The 20,616-nt window shown below is 38.4% G+C and overlaps 2 protein-coding genes and 1 long non-coding RNA gene across 3 annotated transcripts; 2 read left to right on the top strand and 1 right to left on the bottom strand.

The window, feature by feature from the left end:
• Positions 1–1,711: 1,711 nt before the first annotated feature.
• On the bottom strand, positions 1,712–8,872 carry LOC122999384. The gene is made up of 3 exons (XR_006407714.1): positions 8,668–8,872; positions 7,618–7,793; positions 1,712–1,857 (listed from the first exon to the last, which is right to left on the bottom strand). It is a non-coding gene; the product is annotated as an uncharacterized LOC122999384 (long non-coding RNA).
• Positions 7,640–9,951, top strand: si:ch211-142k18.1. Its single transcript, XM_044376245.1, has 2 exons — positions 7,640–8,187; positions 8,772–9,951. The coding sequence occupies exons 1-2, from the start codon at positions 7,640–7,642 to the stop codon at positions 8,908–8,910; spliced, it is 687 nt and encodes a 228-aa protein (XP_044232180.1). The 3' UTR covers positions 8,911–9,951.
• Positions 9,952–10,460: 509 nt separating this feature from the next.
• Positions 10,461–19,967, top strand: chrna2b (cholinergic receptor, nicotinic, alpha 2b (neuronal)). The gene is made up of 6 exons (XM_044377491.1): positions 10,461–11,147; positions 16,253–16,404; positions 16,731–16,775; positions 16,989–17,098; positions 18,021–19,188; positions 19,437–19,967. Exons 1-6 carry the CDS (start codon positions 11,090–11,092, stop codon positions 19,560–19,562), a joined length of 1,659 nt encoding a protein of 552 aa, XP_044233426.1. The 5' UTR covers positions 10,461–11,089; the 3' UTR covers positions 19,563–19,967.
• The last annotated feature ends 649 nt before the right edge of the window (positions 19,968–20,616 follow it).

The raw sequence follows: 20,616 nt of genomic DNA, 5'->3' as shown, positions 1-20,616 counted from the left end.
TTCCATTTCAAATTGCCACCAGTTGGCCGCAACCCAAATCCAAACACCACAATCTCTGTTAAGAAAAGGTGTTTTATAGCCTGTGATTATAAAATGTGAAGTTGATCATTAAATTTTATATTTCCAAGAATATGTGGCTGAGGATATTTAATATGAAACCATCTTTCTTAAAACATAGAGTCTAACTCAATTAATATTGAGGCATGTCATTCAATAAAGCACTCGTTGTGTGTGTGCATCAAATCCTGCAACATGGCCATATAAACAGGATGAAGACGGGGTTATCAAATTGGACTTTACATTGTGCATTGCATTCAACCTCCACTCTTACATAATTTAGTTATTTATGCATGTCACATTTAATTTTTGCTCTTGTCACCTTCATATATTTCATACACTTCATTTATTTGTCTATAGCACAGCCCATATTTCCTTTGTAGTCAATATTTAATTTCAAGTTTTATATCCCATTTCAAAACTATTACTATTCGATTCTGTAAATAGATTTTAAAATTTCCATTTAATTTTATTATTTCTTTAATTATTTCATTATTATCATTATTACCTCACTTTTGTCCATTTTTATTCTCTTGTGTTGCATTTTTTGGGAGCAAACGCCAAGACACATTCTTTGTATGCTTGCATTGGCTAATAAAACAGATTCTGATTCATGCTGACATAAAATCTCAAAGCCAAGGATCATAAAGGTGCAAAAAATCTCCAGGGTTCTGTCAATAGTAGCCTATGCATGTGACTGTATTTGACAACCTGGGAATGAGAACAGGTTGGTCTTTTCAGCCCTAACCCTAACCCTAACCCTAACCCAAGCACTTCAAGTCTTCCTCCAAGCCCATAGTAATGTACTAGATTGTCAGCAGTATTGTATTCTCTCAAGGTGGCTCATTTTGGTCACTATTTCCACTAAAAAAGGAAAACAAATAAATAAAAAGCTTTGTTTTATATATATTCAAAGTGCCTTCAACGTGCTCTCTGAAACCAGACCTGGGATGGCTTGTGTCCATGAAATGAGAAAGTTAAAACTTTGTTGCAGAGTTTAACCAAATACATTGTTGGAAAGGTCTTGACCTGGAGAGTAACATATGTCAGTATGAAGATTCTACATGGCCCCGGTTTTGAAATACTGACCTTTGAACCTTGACCTCAGTGCATGTTTGAAGGCTTATAATTCAGCAACAAAAGGGGCTTCAGACATGCGACCAACTGTTACAGAGAGCGCTTTATCTCAGCTATCATGTGAGTATAGTTAACAACTATCAGATATGGGTAAAATATGGTAATTTGCACCCGTTTGACAATTAGACATTTAAAATCTGATTACAAAAATGTGTTTACCATCACCTTAAACTTCTCAGTGTTGTCTCAATTCAGTATTTACAACTTCCAATTCTAGGAAAAACACTAATATTTTAATATTTTAAAATTACAGTTCCCTAGAGCCGCACCATGCAGCTTGATTCAAATTAGCACCACAGTTGTAGTTCTTCCTGTTTTTTAAAGTAGAGTTGTAAATAAGGTTGAAAAAGGATATATCTACTGAATATATCAAATATCTAGTACAGCCGAACTAGTAATTACACTGCATCTAGATGATCTATGTTAAGAAAAAGTAAAAATGTTGGTTTATTTCAGATAGAACTTCATTTCTCAGAATTAAAGAATTAACATTAACCTATCGTATTGCTGAGTTATCAAGGATACTTTCAATTTGTGTTGAGAAATGTTAAAGATGTCATTAAAATAAAACCTTAACATGGTGACAGTGAGAAAATACTTCCAGGCGGCGGGTCCTCCAGTCAACCAATCGCAATTCAGTTCATCCCTGGGGTGCTCTTAAATCTAAAAAAAATTTATTGAAAAAACATCATCAAAAAGTTACATAAAATAACACAAATAACATAACAGCTCAGATAACTACACAATGCAAAGACAATGATTCAAACACGTAAGCTACATGGTTTCAGTGATAGTAACATCCATAGCAACCACCAAAGTAACAATCAAAGCCTGAAAAAATCTTCTAATCTAAATCTAAATCTAACTAACAAACTAAACATCATATACATATACTGACATATACATTCACTGAACAAAGAATATGAAAATAAAATGCACATTTCTCGCTAGAAATGCTGAAACTATCTTAAAATATTGCATTTTCCTCTGAGAATAAAAGGAATGGCAGCCATTTTGTTTGTTTTCGCAAACAGAAACTTGACAGTCATGTGACATGGATGCAGGCCAATAGAAAAGAATAGGTCAAAGAAAAACATTAATACAATTTTAGAGCCATTATTGTAAAACTAATATGTTTTGCGCAGTGGACCAATGTAGCTGTTACACATTTTGATGTGAGACTGGGTTGGAAGACATTGATCACATGCTATGTAGCTCCAAATAAGTCACTGGGATACTCATGTGGCCAATAATATTCAGGTGAAAAACTAAGGACTCTTTACACAATCAGCTTTTAGTATCACTAAAATTTGGCTGCATTTTCATTTTGCTGCAAGTACAAAAACAATTTCTAAATTTAGTTTAGTTTTTACATTGTGTTACTCCTCTCCTTTCTTCTCTAGACCCCAATACTTTAAAGTGTTTTTGTGAAAACAACTGCTGGGAAAAAAGAGTCTGAAAAAGAGTGTCATTTCAAATGACCTAACTACACACCTACATATTTTAATGGGTCCATTCCTAGAATAAATGGGAAATATATATATCCAGCATGGTCATAAAAAGGCATTTCCCCCCTCATTTCCCCCACCAGAGCCCACAGATGTGAAGTAGATTACGCCCCCTCTTCACCCCTCCTTTTGCCAGCCCCTCTTTCCACTGCAAAGAAAGAAATCATTGAGTTTCAGGCTTTTCTACAAACATCCCCCTCCCCTACCATCCCCTTCCAACAGCAGACGGGGGCACACAGACGACCACACTCTCCAGCCAAACCCTGATTGTGTGTGCGTGTGTCTGCATTTTTTTTCCCTGACATGAAGAAGGAAACGGAGTGAGTATTTGTTCTCTGTGCTTGTGAATGGTAGTCCTGAACACTTTGAATCGTTTTGCTTGACTGAAAAAGTGGAAGTGGCAGAATTTAGCTGTGAAAAATTACTGGAGTTTGGTAAGTTTGTTTTTTGGATTTATGAAACTTTTAGTTTGAGTATAATGGGAGGCTGGGGCTTTCTCTCCTTACACTCCATTGGTAAAAGTAGAGAAATATAACTTGAATTAACAATGAGTCTACTATTAAAACTGTATGGCTTTTACACTTCATTATACACAGTTGATTAAATTATTATTATTAAGTTTTAAAATATGTTTATTGATGCGGATGGTTGCTTTAAACTTTTAAAGATTTAAGTAAGAGGAACAGAGAGGTGACTTTTTTCTATGTCAGATGTACAGAATATGTATGTGTATATATATATATATATATATATATATATATATATATATATATACAGTAAATGGTATCTGTGTATATGTGTGGATGTGTGTGTGATCAAACATGTCTTTACTTGTCTTTTTGATTAATAACGCTGCCAAGCATGTTTCCACCTTACATGGTTCACTGTAATTTAACTGTATGTCAACACTGAACCTGCGAGGCCTCTCTGAGCTCTAATGGCTCACTGCCAAAGATCTTGTTGTCATAGCGACATTAAAGCGGTTGAGTGTTGTGACACCTGTGAAACACACCTGTTCAGACTTTGACAAGAGGGGCCACAGGGCCAAGCTGCAGCCCCCTACAAAACCTCAGATTATCTCTGACCCATAACTAAGGAGGGTGAAACATGAAACTAAACATGCACGTTTACAACCAAAAGGATGGAATACAGAGATTTGATTGGCAAATTTTGCAAATGACATAATTTATAAATTCATTGTTTTAATTACTTCATTCAAATTAGGAAAAGTACTTCTGATTTCTTCAACCAATCACATTTTTTTTAAATTCTCTTTATGGTCATTTACATTTATTAGGCCACCAGGACACCCCCAACCAATCGCATATTTTATATTAAATATTTGTGCAACCTACAGCACCATCAACATGCATAATGGCCATAGTCTAAGATGATAAATCTTCTAAATTTTTGTTATAATGGAAGGAATTCATTTTAGTTATATTTGAGTTGTATGCTAAATCAATTAATATTGTGTAGGGTTTTTTTTTCAGCATATTTAGTTTTTGCTTTTCAGGGCTGCAACTCATTTTTATTTCATCATCAATCAATCTTCTGATTGTTTTCTCAATTAATAAATTAATTGTTGTCAGAAACTGAAGAATGTCCATCACAATTCCCAGAGCCCAAGCTGACATATTTAATTGGCTTGTTTTGTCTAACCATCAGTTCAAAACCCTTCTTAAAAGATTAATCAATTATGAAAATTGTTGCTGATATACTATCTTCTGTCGATGAACTAATCAATTAATCGTTCTCCCTCTATTTTTTTTTTTGATTATTCCAAACAAGAACAAACAAGAACTGAAATCTCCTAATGGTATTCTGAGCTCGTGGAGGCAAACTGCTTTCCTCCTGCAGGCAAGCTTCTGCTATTTTAAGCCAAGAGAAAACTCAGCCCATAAAAGCTACTTCACAATGACAGAACCTTCAGAGCGAAGCCAAAAAAGGGTCACTACAGGCCACAGAGAATCTAACACAAACACTGTTTCAACTCAACCATAAGACGCCTGTGTGGAAATTATGCAGCCATTTTCCAAAGACAAAGGCAACTGCTCCTGCCAATGTGTGATACACAAAGGAGCATGTGTGCCTCGAGTTAGCCAGCTTTTTAGAGACTGAATTAATGTCACTAAATGTCCTTTGACTTGTGCCTTTTACTGCTGAGATGGTAATTGAACACAGAGATAGTTAAGTTATATTTTAGGATGAATAACATTTCTATTTGGGTGTATTCTGTCATCAGGCTGGAAATATTGTCACTCTATGCCATGAGGTTTTCATTTATCAACATCCAAACGAGTGCAGTAAAAGTTCAGAGTAGTAAAAAGTTTTGGACATGCTGTGCTGCTGCTCTGCAGTTAAAGAGCTGTAAATGTCTTTGAGGATGGAGATGTGTTTCCTGCTCTCACCTTATCACAGGTTTCACATGAAATTGATCAACAAGTGTGTTTTCTGGACCTTATCAACTCTTTTTAAAATTACTTAAATGTAAAAGACACGTTTAAATGTTCTTTTCATGATTAGCACACTTAGCGCTGGGTTTAAGGACACGATGCAGTGCTGTTTGTGGTAAATATCATATATTTAAACTGGCCAAATAAAAATAATATCCTATTTATACAGTATGAGATGTTCACTAATGCATTGCATATTCTCATCATGGCATGTACCGCCTCTAGAAAAACTCATTAAATCATTTTTTGCTAGAGGGTGATAACAGCCGGTCTTTCACACTGCACATGTAAATCAAAAGCAATGAGCAAACTCATTACCCTAACATCGTGATGTAAGGCTCCGGGATTGTGTCTCTACTTGCAGTCGGGATTGATTTGAAGGGTTCTGCAAATATTCTTCTTACAGCTGCTGTAGCATATGTGAGGTCATCATTTAAAGTAATCAGAAACAGAGAGAGGGAGGGAGCAGCCAGCAGTTGGTTGTTTTATGGGTTTTGGGCCACACTGCAACTCATCTTAAAATAAATAGACAATTTTACGGTGCCCGTTCTAGCAGCAGGCATGACTAGGCATTCATTCCATGTTTCTCAACAAAACATGGCAATAGGTGCAGGTCGACTGAGTTAAATTTTGACTTCAGCTATGAGAAGCTGAAATAGTTTCAAGGCTGCTGTAAGAGTAAACTGGGTTACAGCTGAAACCAAATGTGCTCTGACAGCAGAAAGAGCTCTGCGACCCGGTTCGTGTTTTTAAATATATTTCCAGATGCAGAGGAGAGACGCACGGATAGCAGTCTGGAAAATGACAAAGTGACACTGATGTTTGACTGAACATGCAGAGGGGCGGTCACCTGATGTGCAGAAAATAGAGATTTAACAAAAGCAACTCACTCGGTCTCTGTCCTCTCATGTGTTGTCAGGATTTACGAGGTGAATAGATGTTTCGAAGGATCCCCAGAGAGACTGAGAGTTACCAAAAACAACACAAACACTGCTAAAAGGAGTTGTGTCAGATTTTACAGCCCCAGTGTGAGACAACTCAACCCAACCACTGAGCTCGGAGGCCCTCTCCAGTATATCACCACAACACAAGCAGCACACAGCTTGCCAAAAAAAATATTTTCAAAAAATAATTCCAAATAAATTTTTACACCAATAGCGTTGAAAAGCAGTCAAAAAAGCACAAATAAACAATCTAACTTTCCAGGAAACACACGATTAAGAGATGTTGACGTGGATTTCCTTCTAACAGAGGGTGGTCCAGTACTATGCATAATCCATCTCTGGTAATGTGGGACTTGATGAAAGCAAGATCAATTCTTCCATTAGTAAAGCAGCCTGCACAACAGTTTTTTTCTTTAACTAAATACAATAAATAACAAAATAAAATCTTTAACAAAATACAATAAATTGCAATTTATTACATTAGACATACATCAGGAAAAGATGTATGTCCAGTTGAATGGTCACTGCTAAAATATACAGTGTGACATTCAGAGTGTCACATTTTTTGATCCATGACAGTATTAATGATTAAATAGAAGATGGCATGAGAACTGGGGGAATGCATACAATAAAAGTCTAAAGGTCATGAGACAGATTTAAGCTCCCTGTATGTGTTAAGCCTTTTGAAACCACCAGAACACCTTTCTTTTGGCATAATAGTTATCAGCAATGTTTACTGTGATTTGAATGAAGCTGTTTAAAACGTGGAGATAGAGAAAGTACCCTGGGAGATGTGGTTTGTGGTTCTTTGAATTCACAACTAATTCATGTAAAAATTGAAGTGTTTGTCCTTGATGATTTAAGGAGCAGAGTGAAGAAGCTTTGATTTAAAGAGGTGATAGAAGACAAATGAGGGTCCGTACTGAATATTTCCCTCGGTGCTAGAAGGTTCTGCAAGTACAGACTTTTAAAGACGATTGAAACACTAATTTACATTTCTTTTATCTTAGCATCTTGACATATTTGGTGATTACCACTAGAGACACTGAGTGAATTAGTTCATTTTGAAGGATGTGATAATTACTCTTATGTCCATGGCTCTATCTGACTGTAAAATCTGCTAAGCAGCACCTCTAAAGCTCATTAATTAGCCTGTTACATCTTGTTTATTTTATCTATACAGAAATGAAAGAGGACAAACAACAAATTGGAGTTTTCTGAGGGGTTTTGTGTCAGATTATTTATTGTTTTGTCTTGTCTTACCGAGGTTTTGAGGTGCTTGTAGGTGTATTATCTGTTTCCCTCTCTCCAGTATTTATGCTAAGCTAGGCTAACTGGCTGCTGGCTCTGGCATCGTATTTAGCAGATAGATATGAGAGATATATTGATTTTCTCATCTAATTTTGTGCAAGAAATCAAATAAGTGTACTTATTATTATTATTATTTTCCAAAATGTCTAACTGCTCCTTCATCTGTCAATATCATGTTTGCAAAAGTTATACACAGTCACTAACCTCCACCTCTTTCCAGGTTACCATGTGGCGTTGTTGGATGCCCTTCATCTTGGCCTGGGTATCCATGGCAACCCCAACACTCTGCCAAAGTGGGGATGGTGATTGGGGTTCAGGCTCTGACATTTACTCTGCGATAATGGCCACCAATGACACATCCCAGGCAGTTGGTGATGAGCCTGTGAGGATAAGAAACAACCATGACTGGATCACATCAACTGCATTTTCACCATCGCCCTCACCCTCACCTACGCTGCACTACGATCCCCAACCGGACAAGTGCTCAGTCCACTTCAGCACCAGCACAGCTTCAGCTCGAAGGCTGAAGGCCGAGAAAGAGGAGTTGGCCTATCTGCAGGCCATCCAGCATGGAAACAAGGCGGTGATGGAGAACTTGGTGCAGTACGTGGGGGCAGAGCTGGGAGATCAGAGCTACGAAGACGTGATCAAGGAAAATATCGATGGCATCCAAAACGAAACCAAGAACTGCCACGAGGTGGTTGAGAAAGCTGAAGAAGATCTAGAAAAGCAGCTGGCAGGGGACGCACTGGACGTTCTCATTGGGATGCAGAAGTGAGTGCAGACAATCAGTTTTTCAAGTTGATAAGTCTGTGCTGAGTTTTATTAACTTTAAGGTTGAAATGTGCAGAGAGCAGCTAAAAAAGACCAAAGCAGAACACAGGTCTGTGCTCAAATTATGGCAAAGAGAGGAAATCATTTGCCATTCATCACGTAGTTGGCATTTTCTTTGATGGCTACTGTTTTATTGTTATTTCTGTCAGCCGACTCACATGAAAAGAGTTTAATATGTGAATACAGAAATGTGATATTTAGCAATGAAGCTTTGACCTCATCAGTGCCTGCAAGTCCACACCAAGAGAGAACCCCAGGCACCTCAGACTGTGAAGAGAATATATCTACTAGAGTGGCAACTAACGATTACTTTAATTATTGATTAATCTAACAATAGTACACCAACAGGAACCATATGTATTACCCCCCTTTATAATGTACAGTATGCAGTATAATGTCCTTAACTCTTCCTTCACTTACTTTTCTCTCTCTACATCTGCCCGTTTCTTTCTTCCAATGTGTGGTGTTTTCTTCCTCCCATCACTCCACCTTTGATGACCTGGACTGTTGGTCTTCGGGGGCAGAATCAGAGAAGAGACCTTGGCCTTTGAAGACATGCTTCGTGCTGCCGCGGACATCGCCAACCGGCTGGAGAGCTCATCGAAGGCCCTGCATGCCTCCTTCACCAAGCAGCTGAAAGACATTGTCAAAATCCATCGCTAAAGAAGAGCTGAACAGTGTTTAGGCACTGCTCACGTCATCCTCTTAACTTGTGAATGATGTTTTGTATCTGTGTGAGATCCAAAATAATCAGTCATTCAAGGGAAATAAGACCTACAGCAATTATTTTACCTATAGAGAGACACGACTTGAGTGTCAACTTGACCATTATATCAAAAATGTCAACAAGTCAACACGGTTTAAAAAAAAAGAAACTTTGAGAGAACACAGAAAACAAAAGAATTGTGGGATTAAAACTGATGTTATAACCCTGTAACCCATAAAATATTATTTTCCATCCAGGCATTATTCTGAAAATCTGGTGAGGTCAAACGCGGCAACATTGTGTGGTGCAGGTTTGAGCCAAATTGAGTGTTTATGGATCACACTAGATTGGCCTTCAGAGCCCAAGCATAATGACTCTGATAGTCTTCTCCAGAGGGAGCTATGTATGGGCCATCTGGTTCCGGGGTAAGGATGGAGGCCAGGATACGCTCAGGATGACTGGTGTGTTTTAATGGAGATTTTGTTTTTGCTGTGGAAAAAGGGGAGAAGACGGACACATTGGGCTGAGCTATTGAGGGATATTTGTTATTTGGGGGGAAAATATGCAAAAACCTGTGGATGAAGGACAAAATATTGTATAAACTATAAGACGATTCCTGTCATCAGGAAGAAAATGAGAAGGGACACACACAAACGCACCATAAGGAAACCTGATGACGTTTTACATCCTGCTGCTAGATACAATAATAAGGAATAATAAATTGTGATTGAAATTATGGTTTAGGAGAATCTAAACATGTATAAAGCTTTAAAAAACAAACAAACTGTGTGTTAGTTGGCTTTTAACCGTTCAAATGTGCGAATCATGCTTTGGTTGTGTGTCAAGGTCCATTGTGCTATTCTCTCTTTCCTGTAACCCCGCCAGGACTCATGAGAGAAATGGCTTTTATGTTTGCAATCATAAAATGTGTATCATTATGAATTTTCAACGTACTGTACAATGTGTTGTATGTTTCATTTAATAAACAGCAATTAATAATAAACCAACATTATGTTTCCTCGCTTCCGCAGCTTCTACTCATCTGAATACTCTGAGGGGAAACTAAAAGTTCACAAAGCATTTTCATTCAACTACTCTGCCCTCTAGCTGTTTTACACAGAAATATCCCAATGGACGTTTGTTGAGCTGCATGTGTCACTCATCATTCATCCTTCAGTGTTTTACTAAATAAATACTATAAATTGTAAGTCTTTATACACTTTTGGAGCAAACTGGATCTAATGGAATTTATTTGGCAGATCATTTTCAATACATGCAAGCTCCTACATAGTTCACAGGGTTTATATGTGCGTGTGTATGTGTGTGTGTGTGTGTGTGTGTGTGTGTGTGTGTGAGAGAGAGAGAGAGAGAGAGAGAGAGAGAGAGAGAGAGAGAGAGAGAGAGAGAGAGAGAGAGCAGTATAGAGAGAGACAAAGGAGGAGGGGAGGACTGTTACAGTATAGGTACCAGATGAAAGACGCTAAGTGCTCAGATGTGTCCTGTCCTCTCAAGGTGGATGCTATTTTGCGAACCTGACAGACCAGAGTGGCCAATTAAAATGGCTCCTAAACATGGAAAATACCTAGTTTCGAATTAAAACAGGGCCATCTAGGAGCGTAAATTCTTGGCACCGTGCGTAAAAAGGCGCAATTGTGTGGATAATTTAGGGAAGAAACAAACCGGACTATTTTCCAAGAATTATTTTCTTAACACCAGAATTGTATAGACAGTATTGTGAACTAAGTCTACAATTACACTCGAGGTAGCCACAGTGTTACAGTGCCGCTCCTTTGATTCAGCACCGTGTGATGGATAGCTCTCCGACCGGCTTTTGGAGCGCAGAAAAGGAAGGTACAGTTCTCGTTCTCACCGGGTCTGAACAAGGTTGATAGTGAGAAGTGTGACACAGCTATCGATGCTGGGCTTCAGGGGAAAAAGACAGTAAAGTTATTCGTCATACTCACTCCCCGCCCACTGATATAAAAGCAGATGTAGTAAGTGTAGTGGTGAACTTGTCCTGATATGCCTCCCAGCTGCGAAGATGACAGATTTTGCGCACACATCACGCTTTCAAGATAACGTTTTGACAGTGGACTGCGTGCTCTCCGGTGAAGTTGGACTCTTTACAACCAGAAAATGGGATACAACCACCTGTTCCCTGTGAGGACGGCTATTCTCTGGTCGCTACTCTTATGTAAGTCAGGTAAGTAGTTTTTTAAAAAAAATGTCCTCGTGGTTTCACAGAAAAGAAACGTTTATGTCAGTCGCAAAAGCAAAATGTCAAGTTTAAGCATAGATTTTACCAGGGACAATGCTAATTGTGTAATACACGACAGTCCGAGTGCTACCACACATTTATACAGATTGCTGATAAACTGAGGAACTGTTAAACTTCCACTTTAAAAAGGACAGAGGACCCCAGAATTACTAAAAGTCGCTACCTGTCGTTCCTCTCACCTGCGCGCTTTTCACCCACAACTCCCACAATCTTTTTCTCATATTTAGATAAATCATCGCCTGGTGTGAGAGAAAGGTCTGTTTGTTTTTCACACCTTAGTACTGTGCTACAGTGCTCCACCAGTATTAATGTTCTCTTAAAGCAGAACTATGACCGCCAAAAATTTACTCTGAATGTTCTTCATTGCATATTAATGTAGGAAACCCTTTTTCAACAGTCCTTGGTCACTTATATTTAGTTTTACTGAAACTAGCTGGCAAAATACTGAAGGTGTAAAGGAGGTCTGGGCAATATATTGATATTATATCATTATCGTGATATGAGACAAGATATCATCTCAGATATTGGATATTGTAATATCATGATACGGCTTAAGTGCTGTCTTTTCCTGATTTTAAAGGCTGCATTACAGTAAAGTGATGTCATTTTCTGAACTTACCAGACTGATCTAGCTGTTCTATTTTTTGTCTTTACCCACTTAGTCATTATATCAACATTACTAGTGATTATTTATCAAAAGTCTCATTGTGTAAATGTTTTGTGAAAGCACCAATGGTCATCCCTACAATATTGTCACAATATCGATATCATGGTATTTGGTCAAAAAATATTGTGATATTTGATTTTGTCCATGTCGCCCAGCCCTGGTGTAGTCTAGTAGTAGTCGTCTATCTGGAAGTTTTCCTTGGCAATGTCAATTCAGAAATTGCCAAAGAGATCAAAACTGTGCACATCATTTCACTAAAATCAAGTTCCCCAAAATGACAAAATATACCACTTAAAATTGCTTTAGTGAATCTTAATGGTGCCAGATTTGTTTCTGAAAAACAGAAAAACAAAGATGCACATTAATTGTATGATACGTAGTAAACATCAGAATGAAATTCCTAAACTCCAGCAATGAAGTGCAAGAGTTGTAGAGCTGCAACAATTAGTTGATTAACCAATTTGCTATTTTGATAATCTAATAATGGTTTTTCATCAATTTCTATGCAAATATGCCAACATTTTTGCTGGTTTCAGCTGCTCAAATGTGATGATTTAATGCTTTTCTGTCATTAGTTATAGTAAATTGATTATCTGTGGGGTTTTGCACTATTGGTCAGACAAAATTAGACTCCACCGTTGACTTTTGGAAATTATAATGGACATATCTCACTATTTTCTGACATTTTATTGACAAAACAATTAATCGATGAATTGACAAAATAATAAGCAGATTAATCAATAAAGGAAATAATCGTTAGTTGCAGCCCTGGAGAGCTGGATTCAGCAGCTTTTACATGAACATGTTTCTCTTTCCACTCAACCACATGTGCATAAACTAGTGCCCACTATGTCTTTTTGTAAAATGTGTGAGAGGAGGTTTAAAAACACACTGAGATATTAAATGTAGGTTTAAGTTCCCGGCCTCCATCTGTACAGGTACAGTGTAGGTCCACTTATTTTCTCATTATCACGCTGAGTGAGTTCAGCTGGTGAGTTCAGCTGGTGAGTCTTGCAATTTTAGTAAACTCACAGAAAATTGTTGCATTTTTTTTTTTAGTAAACTTTTTATTGTAAGTATTTGACAGTCCAATTTCACCGAGAGCGCCTCTGGCCTGAGAAGCTGCTGACCTGGTCAGCGTTTCATACACCTTGCCTAAGGGGTTTGGCTACAGTCCAACATCCATGGCCCAGTGTGCTGCATGTTGGAGGTGTCATCTCATTTCAAGTCTGTGCTGGCAGGAGTCTTTGATCTATGACACCCAAGAGCCTTTTTTCAAGCCTCACATCTGGTCCTTCCCAGATGCACGGACAGATGAACACACACGCCACCCTGACTGTCAAGAGAGCAGATAGAAGTCTCTGGTGCGTGCTTGTTTGCCAGAATGAAATTAGCTCATGATGGTCAGAGATGAGCACAAGTGTACCTTGGGCAAATTAAATGTGAATTCACATACTTAACCATGTCCATTACCTATTTTCTACCACTACTGAAACATTTTTGTGCCACCTAAATAGCCACCATGATATCCACAGATCTCCTTTTTAAGACAAGCATTTGTTTGGTTTGTTTGGCAATGCATCTGCATATTGGTCCAGCCTTTCTCTGCTAAAGCCCCTCATGCCAAGCAATTAACATGGGCAATAAATCACCTCAACAGATTAGCATGTATGCCTCAGGTTATCTCTGTGTAGCATTTAGACCCTCACTTGGTTACCCTCCATTGGACTACAGTCCGTGTGGTCTTCAGAACCACAACTCACCCTTGGACAGGTAATGATGTGGCCTTGGCTAAGCAACCATGACTGCTGCCAGATGCAGGTAGTCCAAGGTCTTGTTTTAGGATCCTTGATGGAAGCACACTTCATTGGGCTGCGTTATACCCTCACACTGCCAAACAGAGCTCAGATAAAGTGGGTGTTAATGGCATGTAAACCCAATGGCATCTAATTAGATATCTTTATATTGATTTTTCAGGTTTGGCTTTGGTGTGATGCTTTCAAATGACCTTAAATAAATCCAGAGGCGGAAGAAGAGAGATAGGTTATTTGCGAAAAAATTTTTTTTTACATTAATCATGAAATGTTATCCAACTGTAAAAATATGATGACTTAATGTTATAACAGCAGAATGAATGACTAACGCAGGTCCACATGTAGTGTATACACTAGAGCCCAATCAATAAATCTGCAGATATTAGCTTATCGCTGTTATTGGCAGTATTGGCATATGTGTGAGTCAATAGATAACAAGAAATTGCTTTACTTTAATGCCAAAGATATGTTTGAGGTAGTTTAAAACAGTAACGCCATTACATAGTATTTTTTACAGCTGTAAAGTGTCCCACTCAGTTCATATTTTGGGCGTACAACTAACGATTATTTTAATTTCCAATTAATTTGATAATTGCTTTTTCTAATAATTTGGCGTATGAAAAAAAGTTAAAAATATCCATCACAAAGTCCAAGGTGATGTCTTCAAACAGCTTTTTTTATCCAACACTCCACAATTCCCAAAGATATTCAGGTAAATATCATTTAAAGAAAAGCAGAAAATCCACACATTTGAGAAACTGGAACCAGGGAATGTTTGGCTTGAAAAATGACTTAAACAACCTGTCAGTTATCAAAATAATTGCTAAGTTTCACAAGTTGTTTCATCGACCAATCATTTTAACTCTAGTATCTGCTTCAAAAATCCAAAATCAGTCTGGCTATAGTACACACTCACACCCAAGCGCACACTAACGTGACTCTCCACTTCAAGTGAAAACTGTCAGTTAATTGTTTTATGCATCAGTTGTAACACAGAGTGACAGACAGCTCGACAATAAACAACCATCAGTACTGAGAAATTAGCTCACCTCCACTTAACTCTAGCATGTAATGATGTGTGTAATTGACTCTGACTACACTGATGGAGGGGAAACGGTAATCCCAGAGGGACGGGATTCCTGTCTATTTCCATGCTATTCATTCTGCAGAAAAATAATACAGTGACTCAGTCTAAGGCTGTATGCAAATCTGTCTAGACTGCATTTTCAAAATCAATTTGATTAAGCCACCTCTCACCGTGAAGCCACCTATAACAATAACACCTCAGAGATAAAGTCAGAGCTGAAGTGGTTGTTGCAGCCAAGGGTGGAGAACAGATACTTCCCCCGTCTCCACCTGCTCACCTTGAGAGATTTTAACAGGCGATCCGCATGGAGAGCTAAGATCAAGAGATCAAAAGATTTGCTAAGAAGTGGAAAAGTCGATAAGACTTTACCAAGAAAAGTCTTAGATGTTTAGAGAGGGCTTCTGTGCTTAGACTCGATACATTCACAGGACCAAAAGCCACAATATTACACCAGCCTGATTTACTAAGTGGAGACTAGTGGAGACACGGATGAGAGAACATGGATATGATTCTTACATACACTGCAATTTCCTCACTGCTGTCATCTTCCATATCACTCACTCTCCATTTAATCTTTACATTCTCTATATACCATCAATTAACTGCTGAATGGCAGTTAATTGATAATATAGAATGGAGTTAAAACTGTCAAAATGACCTTGATGTCAAAATATCAGGGGACATTTGCTCTAGAGCCCGACCGATACATTGGTCAGCCCATATTATTGGCCGATATTGCCTATCACAGATACATCTATAGGTATCGGTGCTGATATATATGTTTGTTTGTTGTTGTTTTTTTAAGTTATATAGGCAGTATTTTATATATGTTTGATAGTTTCTCTTAATTAAAGTTTAATATATACATATTTTTTGTACTATTAGTTTTTTTTATTTGTAGTTATTTATAATTACTAAATTCCCAGGGAAGTTTACTGTTGTATAAAATGACGTCAGTGCACTGACGTCATTTTATACGATAACGTTTATTGTTAAACTCTAAAATATCATGATTACATTACATATCTTTGTCACAAGTGTTAGAAAACCAAGATTTGAGGGATTATTGCAAAAAATGAGTGTTTATGTATATATTCTGTATATATAAGGTAATCGGCCGATATATCGATATCTGAATTTTTTTACTCTCTAATATCGGTATTGGCATCGGCCCCAAAAATCCAGTATCTGTCAGGCTGTAATTTGTTCTAATATCAGTTACTTTAGTTTTGGCTGATTTTAAATGTTGAAAAAACATTATATTGCACATGTTTCCGACAGAGAAATAGTTTCAAGACATATTTTATAGATTAATTAACTGCATATTTACATCTAATCTCGAATTTAATTTGTACAATCTTGAATAAATGTGACAAAGCTGTATCTGTCTCCTATAAATGTTTTAACAGAGTGGATACTTTTTAAATTAAAGAAAATAATGATTTATCCACAGTTCTCTGTCATGAGAAGACCCACTCACATGCCGAGGATGAGCTTTTCAAGACGCTGTTTGCTGGTTACAACAAGTGGTCGAGACCTGTGCCAAACATCTCTGATGTGGTCATTGTCAAATTCGGACTGTCCATAGCGCAGCTCATTGACGTGGTGAGTCTTTACCTTTAAGTCACGCTTTAACTCTGTAGGTTTTACACTATATGAGGTTTTCAACAGTATGTATGTAACAGTATGGAGCAAAAACCAACTTTTGGAAAACTAGAATATGCACTTTCTGCCCTGTCACAGCAAAAAAACTCTTACACAACGCTTCACATCCATCAAGTTATTGAACTAAAGTTGCTGCAAGCTATATTTGACTCTGCTTTCACAGACTTCCAGCAACCTCTCACATACTGTATATTCTTCTGTCCTGAACCCTGAGCTGACAGTCTTGACTCTACCTATCTCTTTCCCGCTCTCTTTGTATCTGTTAGGATGAGAAGAACCAAATGATGACAACCAACGTGTGGCTAAAACAGGTTAGAAAAAACATGTTGATTTATCTGTTGATATATCTGTTATCTTCAATTTAAACAATGTTCAATGATGATTTTGTTTTCCTCTGAAAGCATTTGGCAATATAACATGTTAAAAATATGAAACGCTGCCCTAACAGATTCTGTATGACATAATTTAAAAAGTTATTACATTGCAAACAAACACAACTACTGTATATTATGTTTATCTTCCAGGAGTGGAACGACTACAAGCTTCGCTGGAGACCGTCTGACTATGACAATGTGACGTCCATAAGAGTGCCATCAGAGCTCATATGGGTACCAGACATCGTCCTCTATAATAAGTGAGCAAACATACCACAAGAAAACAATAACGTAAAAATGTTAAAGACACCTTTTTTATGTTTTGCATGACCAGAACAAGCCACTGTTTCTGTTTACAGTACTCTAAAGTTAAGGTTTTTGTTATCATACCATCGTACAGGATGCACTCAAACATAATAGCTGAGTCTAACAGTGACTCATGTACATAGATGCCTGTTGAGTGGATGATATCTGGTTTGAGCATGACGCCATCTAGTGGACTTCTCAAATACTCCTCTGCTCTCTGCTATGATTTCCATATCCTGACATTTTAAGACAGCTCTAGTTCAAATTATATAGCATAAACAATTCTTTCAATTTGTAAAATATGTTAAACATTTCTGTTAACTTCATTTGCATTATGCATCTATATCTACTGGTGCAGCATACTCATTTAAAAGTGAGGATAATTTCTACATGTGCACTGCTTCAGTTTGAAACATATTGTTTAATCCTTTTCAGAAATCTCTCCTTTCTCCTAAATGCACCTTATGGTAGTCTCGCATAGCCAGACCTATCTCCACAGCGCTGCGCCAGTGCTGGAGATTAAACCAAGAAGGATAATGGAGTTCTGCTACATTTAGTCTGTGTAATTAAAATCTGTAAGTGAAATTAAAAAGGTGTGAGACTGATGAAATGATAAAGACTCCTCATTATGTAGAGAAGCCATTATCACCATTAAGCGATAAATGGAGAGAAGATTGCTGGAAAATGATAACTATTTTCACTGTATGATTTCTAAAATTAAAATAAAAAAAAGATTGGCAAAAGGGTAGTAAAACTCATCATAATGCAGGATATGATTGCTTATCTTTTTTTCCTAAATCAGCCTTTGTTCTCATATATTTAAAACTAAGGTTTCACTTGTCAACATTACTCATATGACAATGTCTACTCTTCCAGCGCTGATGGAGAGTTTGCAGTGACCCATATGACAAAGGCTCATCTATTCCACACGGGCAAAATTCGCTGGGTCCCGCCTGCCATTTACAAGAGCTCCTGCAGCATCGATGTCACCTTCTTCCCCTTCGATCAGCAGAACTGCAAAATGAAGTTTGGCTCTTGGACCTATGACAAGGCCAAGATCGACCTGGAGCGAATTGAAAACACTGTGGACTTGAACAACTACTGGGAGAGCGGTGAATGGGCCATCATCAACGCTGTGGGGACGTACAATACGAAGAAGTACGACTGCTGCCATGAGATCTACCCTGACATCACCTACTTCTTCATCATCCGAAGGCTTCCTTTGTTTTACACCATAAACCTCATCATCCCCTGTCTGCTGATCTCCTGCCTCACTGTCTTGGTTTTTTATCTACCCTCAGACTGTGGTGAAAAGATCACTTTGTGTATCTCTGTGCTGCTGTCCCTCACTGTCTTCCTCCTCCTCATCACCGAGATCATTCCATCCACATCCCTTGTCATCCCGCTCATTGGCGAGTACCTCCTCTTTACTATGATTTTTGTCACCCTGTCCATCGTCATCACTGTCTTCGTGCTCAATGTGCACCATCGCTCTCCCAGCACTCACAAGATGCCCCGCTGGGTCCACTCTGTGTTCCTGGACTTGATCCCGCGCTGGTTGTTCATGCGACGGCCTGCGCCAGATGGCCGGCGTCGCAGGCTGTTGCTGCTCCAGCAGGAAGCAGCAGCAGAACGGCGGCAGGGCCGGATAGCCGGGTACAAATCTGGCAACTGCCTCAGCACCTCGGCTAACTGGTTAAGAGATGGGAATACCTTGGAGGACCCTGAGAGAAGCTGCTATGAGGACTTGGAACTGGGAACACTGACGTCATATTTCTCCTTCCGTCCTCCTTCACCCAGACCGCCAGGTTCAACTCCGCCACCGCAACAGAAAAACCCGCAGAACAGCCAGAACCGGCAGGAGGGGGTTGGAGGGACGAACAGACAGTTAACAGGGACCAGAGTCAATCCCACTCAGCGGCCGACTAAAGTTGATAATACAGTATCAGACTCAGCATTCCTGCTTTCACCAAGTGTTATGCGTGCTCTGGAAGGAGTGCACTACATTGCAGACCACCTGAGGGCTGAGGATGCGGACTTCAGTGTGAGTATCAATAAAAAAACTCATCTGCTGTTATCAGAGGGGCACTTGAAACACAAAACATTAATTTGCATCACTGCCAGTCTGCAAATGTTGATGATTTACTTCATCCTCCTCAATTACAGTAACTTCCTCAGAGTATGTGGATCATGTTGAGATAAGTGCTGTACTGCCACATTGTCTAAATGCACTTTGTTATACGGCTTTTACCATAACGATTTTCCCTCTCTGTTGCTCTTCATTCAACACAGGTGAAAGAGGATTGGAAGTATGTCGCCATGGTGATTGACCGCATCTTTCTGTGGATGTTCATTATTGTGTGCCTGCTTGGGACCATTGGCCTCTTCCTGCCTCCTTGGCTAGCTGGCATGATCTAGAGCTTATGAGGAAGAGTCAAGTAGAGAAAAAAAAAATCCATAATCATCATCACTGGGTGATGTTTGACATTTAAAATATAGCTGAACTCTTCAAGACAGGGAATGTTAGTGGCCTCAGGGCTGTAATGACCTCCACACACCACCAAACCAAAATTACGAATAGAGAACTTTGCTATTTTTAGATTCTTATCATCAGTGGGGCACTTTTGTACAGCGTTAACTTTGGGACCTCTTAGACTCAGCATGTCAGGCTCAGCTAACCAACTTTCATCTGTATGTTTTCTTGTACCTCTCATGTATAAGCAAACATTTGGGTCAGAAGTAACAATCAGTTTCTCTAAAAGATTAATTAAACTGCAATGTTTGAAAAACCCAGAAGGTAGTTTAAAAACACTTACTCTCTGTCAGTATTTCCAGAATCCCCAAAGACTCTTCTAACCACCTAGATGAAAAAATATGTTGCCTGTTCAATCATAAGAAAGATTTTTAACCTGTTTGCCAAGTTGTCCCCCTCTTTCTGTATCAAAACAAAGATGGCAGCCCGTCAGCTACCTGGATAGGAAACAGAGTCGCAATTTTGGAAACAAATTAAAAATCTTTTTAATTGTGCAGCAGACAGAATTTATTTTATCCAGATGGTTAGAAGAGTCTTCTAACCTTGTGGGTTTTTCAAACTTTGCCCAGTTCATTGGCTTCTAGAGAAACCTCTGTGACCCAAATGTATGCTAATACATGAGAGGTACAAACTGGGGCTAACATTAGCATGCTAACATACCTTTAGCATAATTACCAATTTTTGAATGTTAACATGCAAATGTTTAATCTATTATCTCTTCAGCAGTTAGTTAGTTTAACATGCTACAGTTTTACACTAATGTGACTGCTAATGTTATATTCTGTAACTTAATGTGAGAGATACAACTCGAATAATGACATTACAGTAAAGCATAAATCAGCTGTTAAAGTAACAGTTGGGATTAGAAACGGCAGTTAGTGATGTAGGTGTTTTACTGGAAGTTGCAGGGTGAAAAAGGACCTGTTTCTCTTATAGAAG

The sequence above is a fragment of the Thunnus albacares genome, chromosome 16 (assembly GCF_914725855.1).
Source record: "Thunnus albacares chromosome 16, fThuAlb1.1, whole genome shotgun sequence".
Lineage (NCBI taxonomy): Eukaryota > Metazoa > Chordata > Actinopteri > Scombriformes > Scombridae > Thunnus > Thunnus albacares.
The sequence above is the reverse complement of the archived record's forward strand: the minus strand, read 5'-3'. Positions and strand labels throughout refer to the sequence as shown.

Bases quoted from the DNA above. Each gene is read 5' to 3' on its own strand.
- si:ch211-142k18.1 (XM_044376245.1), top strand. From the start codon at position 7,640: ATGTGGCGTTGTTGGATGCCCTTCATCTTGGCCTGGGTATCCATGGCA. The intron at 8,188-8,771 runs GTGAGTGCAGAC...CTTCGGGGGCAG, and splicing joins GTTCTCATTGGGATGCAGAA to AATCAGAGAAGAGACCTTGG.
- chrna2b (XM_044377491.1), top strand. From the start codon at position 11,090: ATGGGATACAACCACCTGTTCCCTGTGAGGACGGCTATTCTCTGGTCG. The intron at 17,099-18,020 runs GTGAGCAAACAT...CTACTCTTCCAG, and splicing joins GACATCGTCCTCTATAATAA to CGCTGATGGAGAGTTTGCAG. The intron at 19,189-19,436 runs GTGAGTATCAAT...CATTCAACACAG, and splicing joins CTGAGGATGCGGACTTCAGT to GTGAAAGAGGATTGGAAGTA.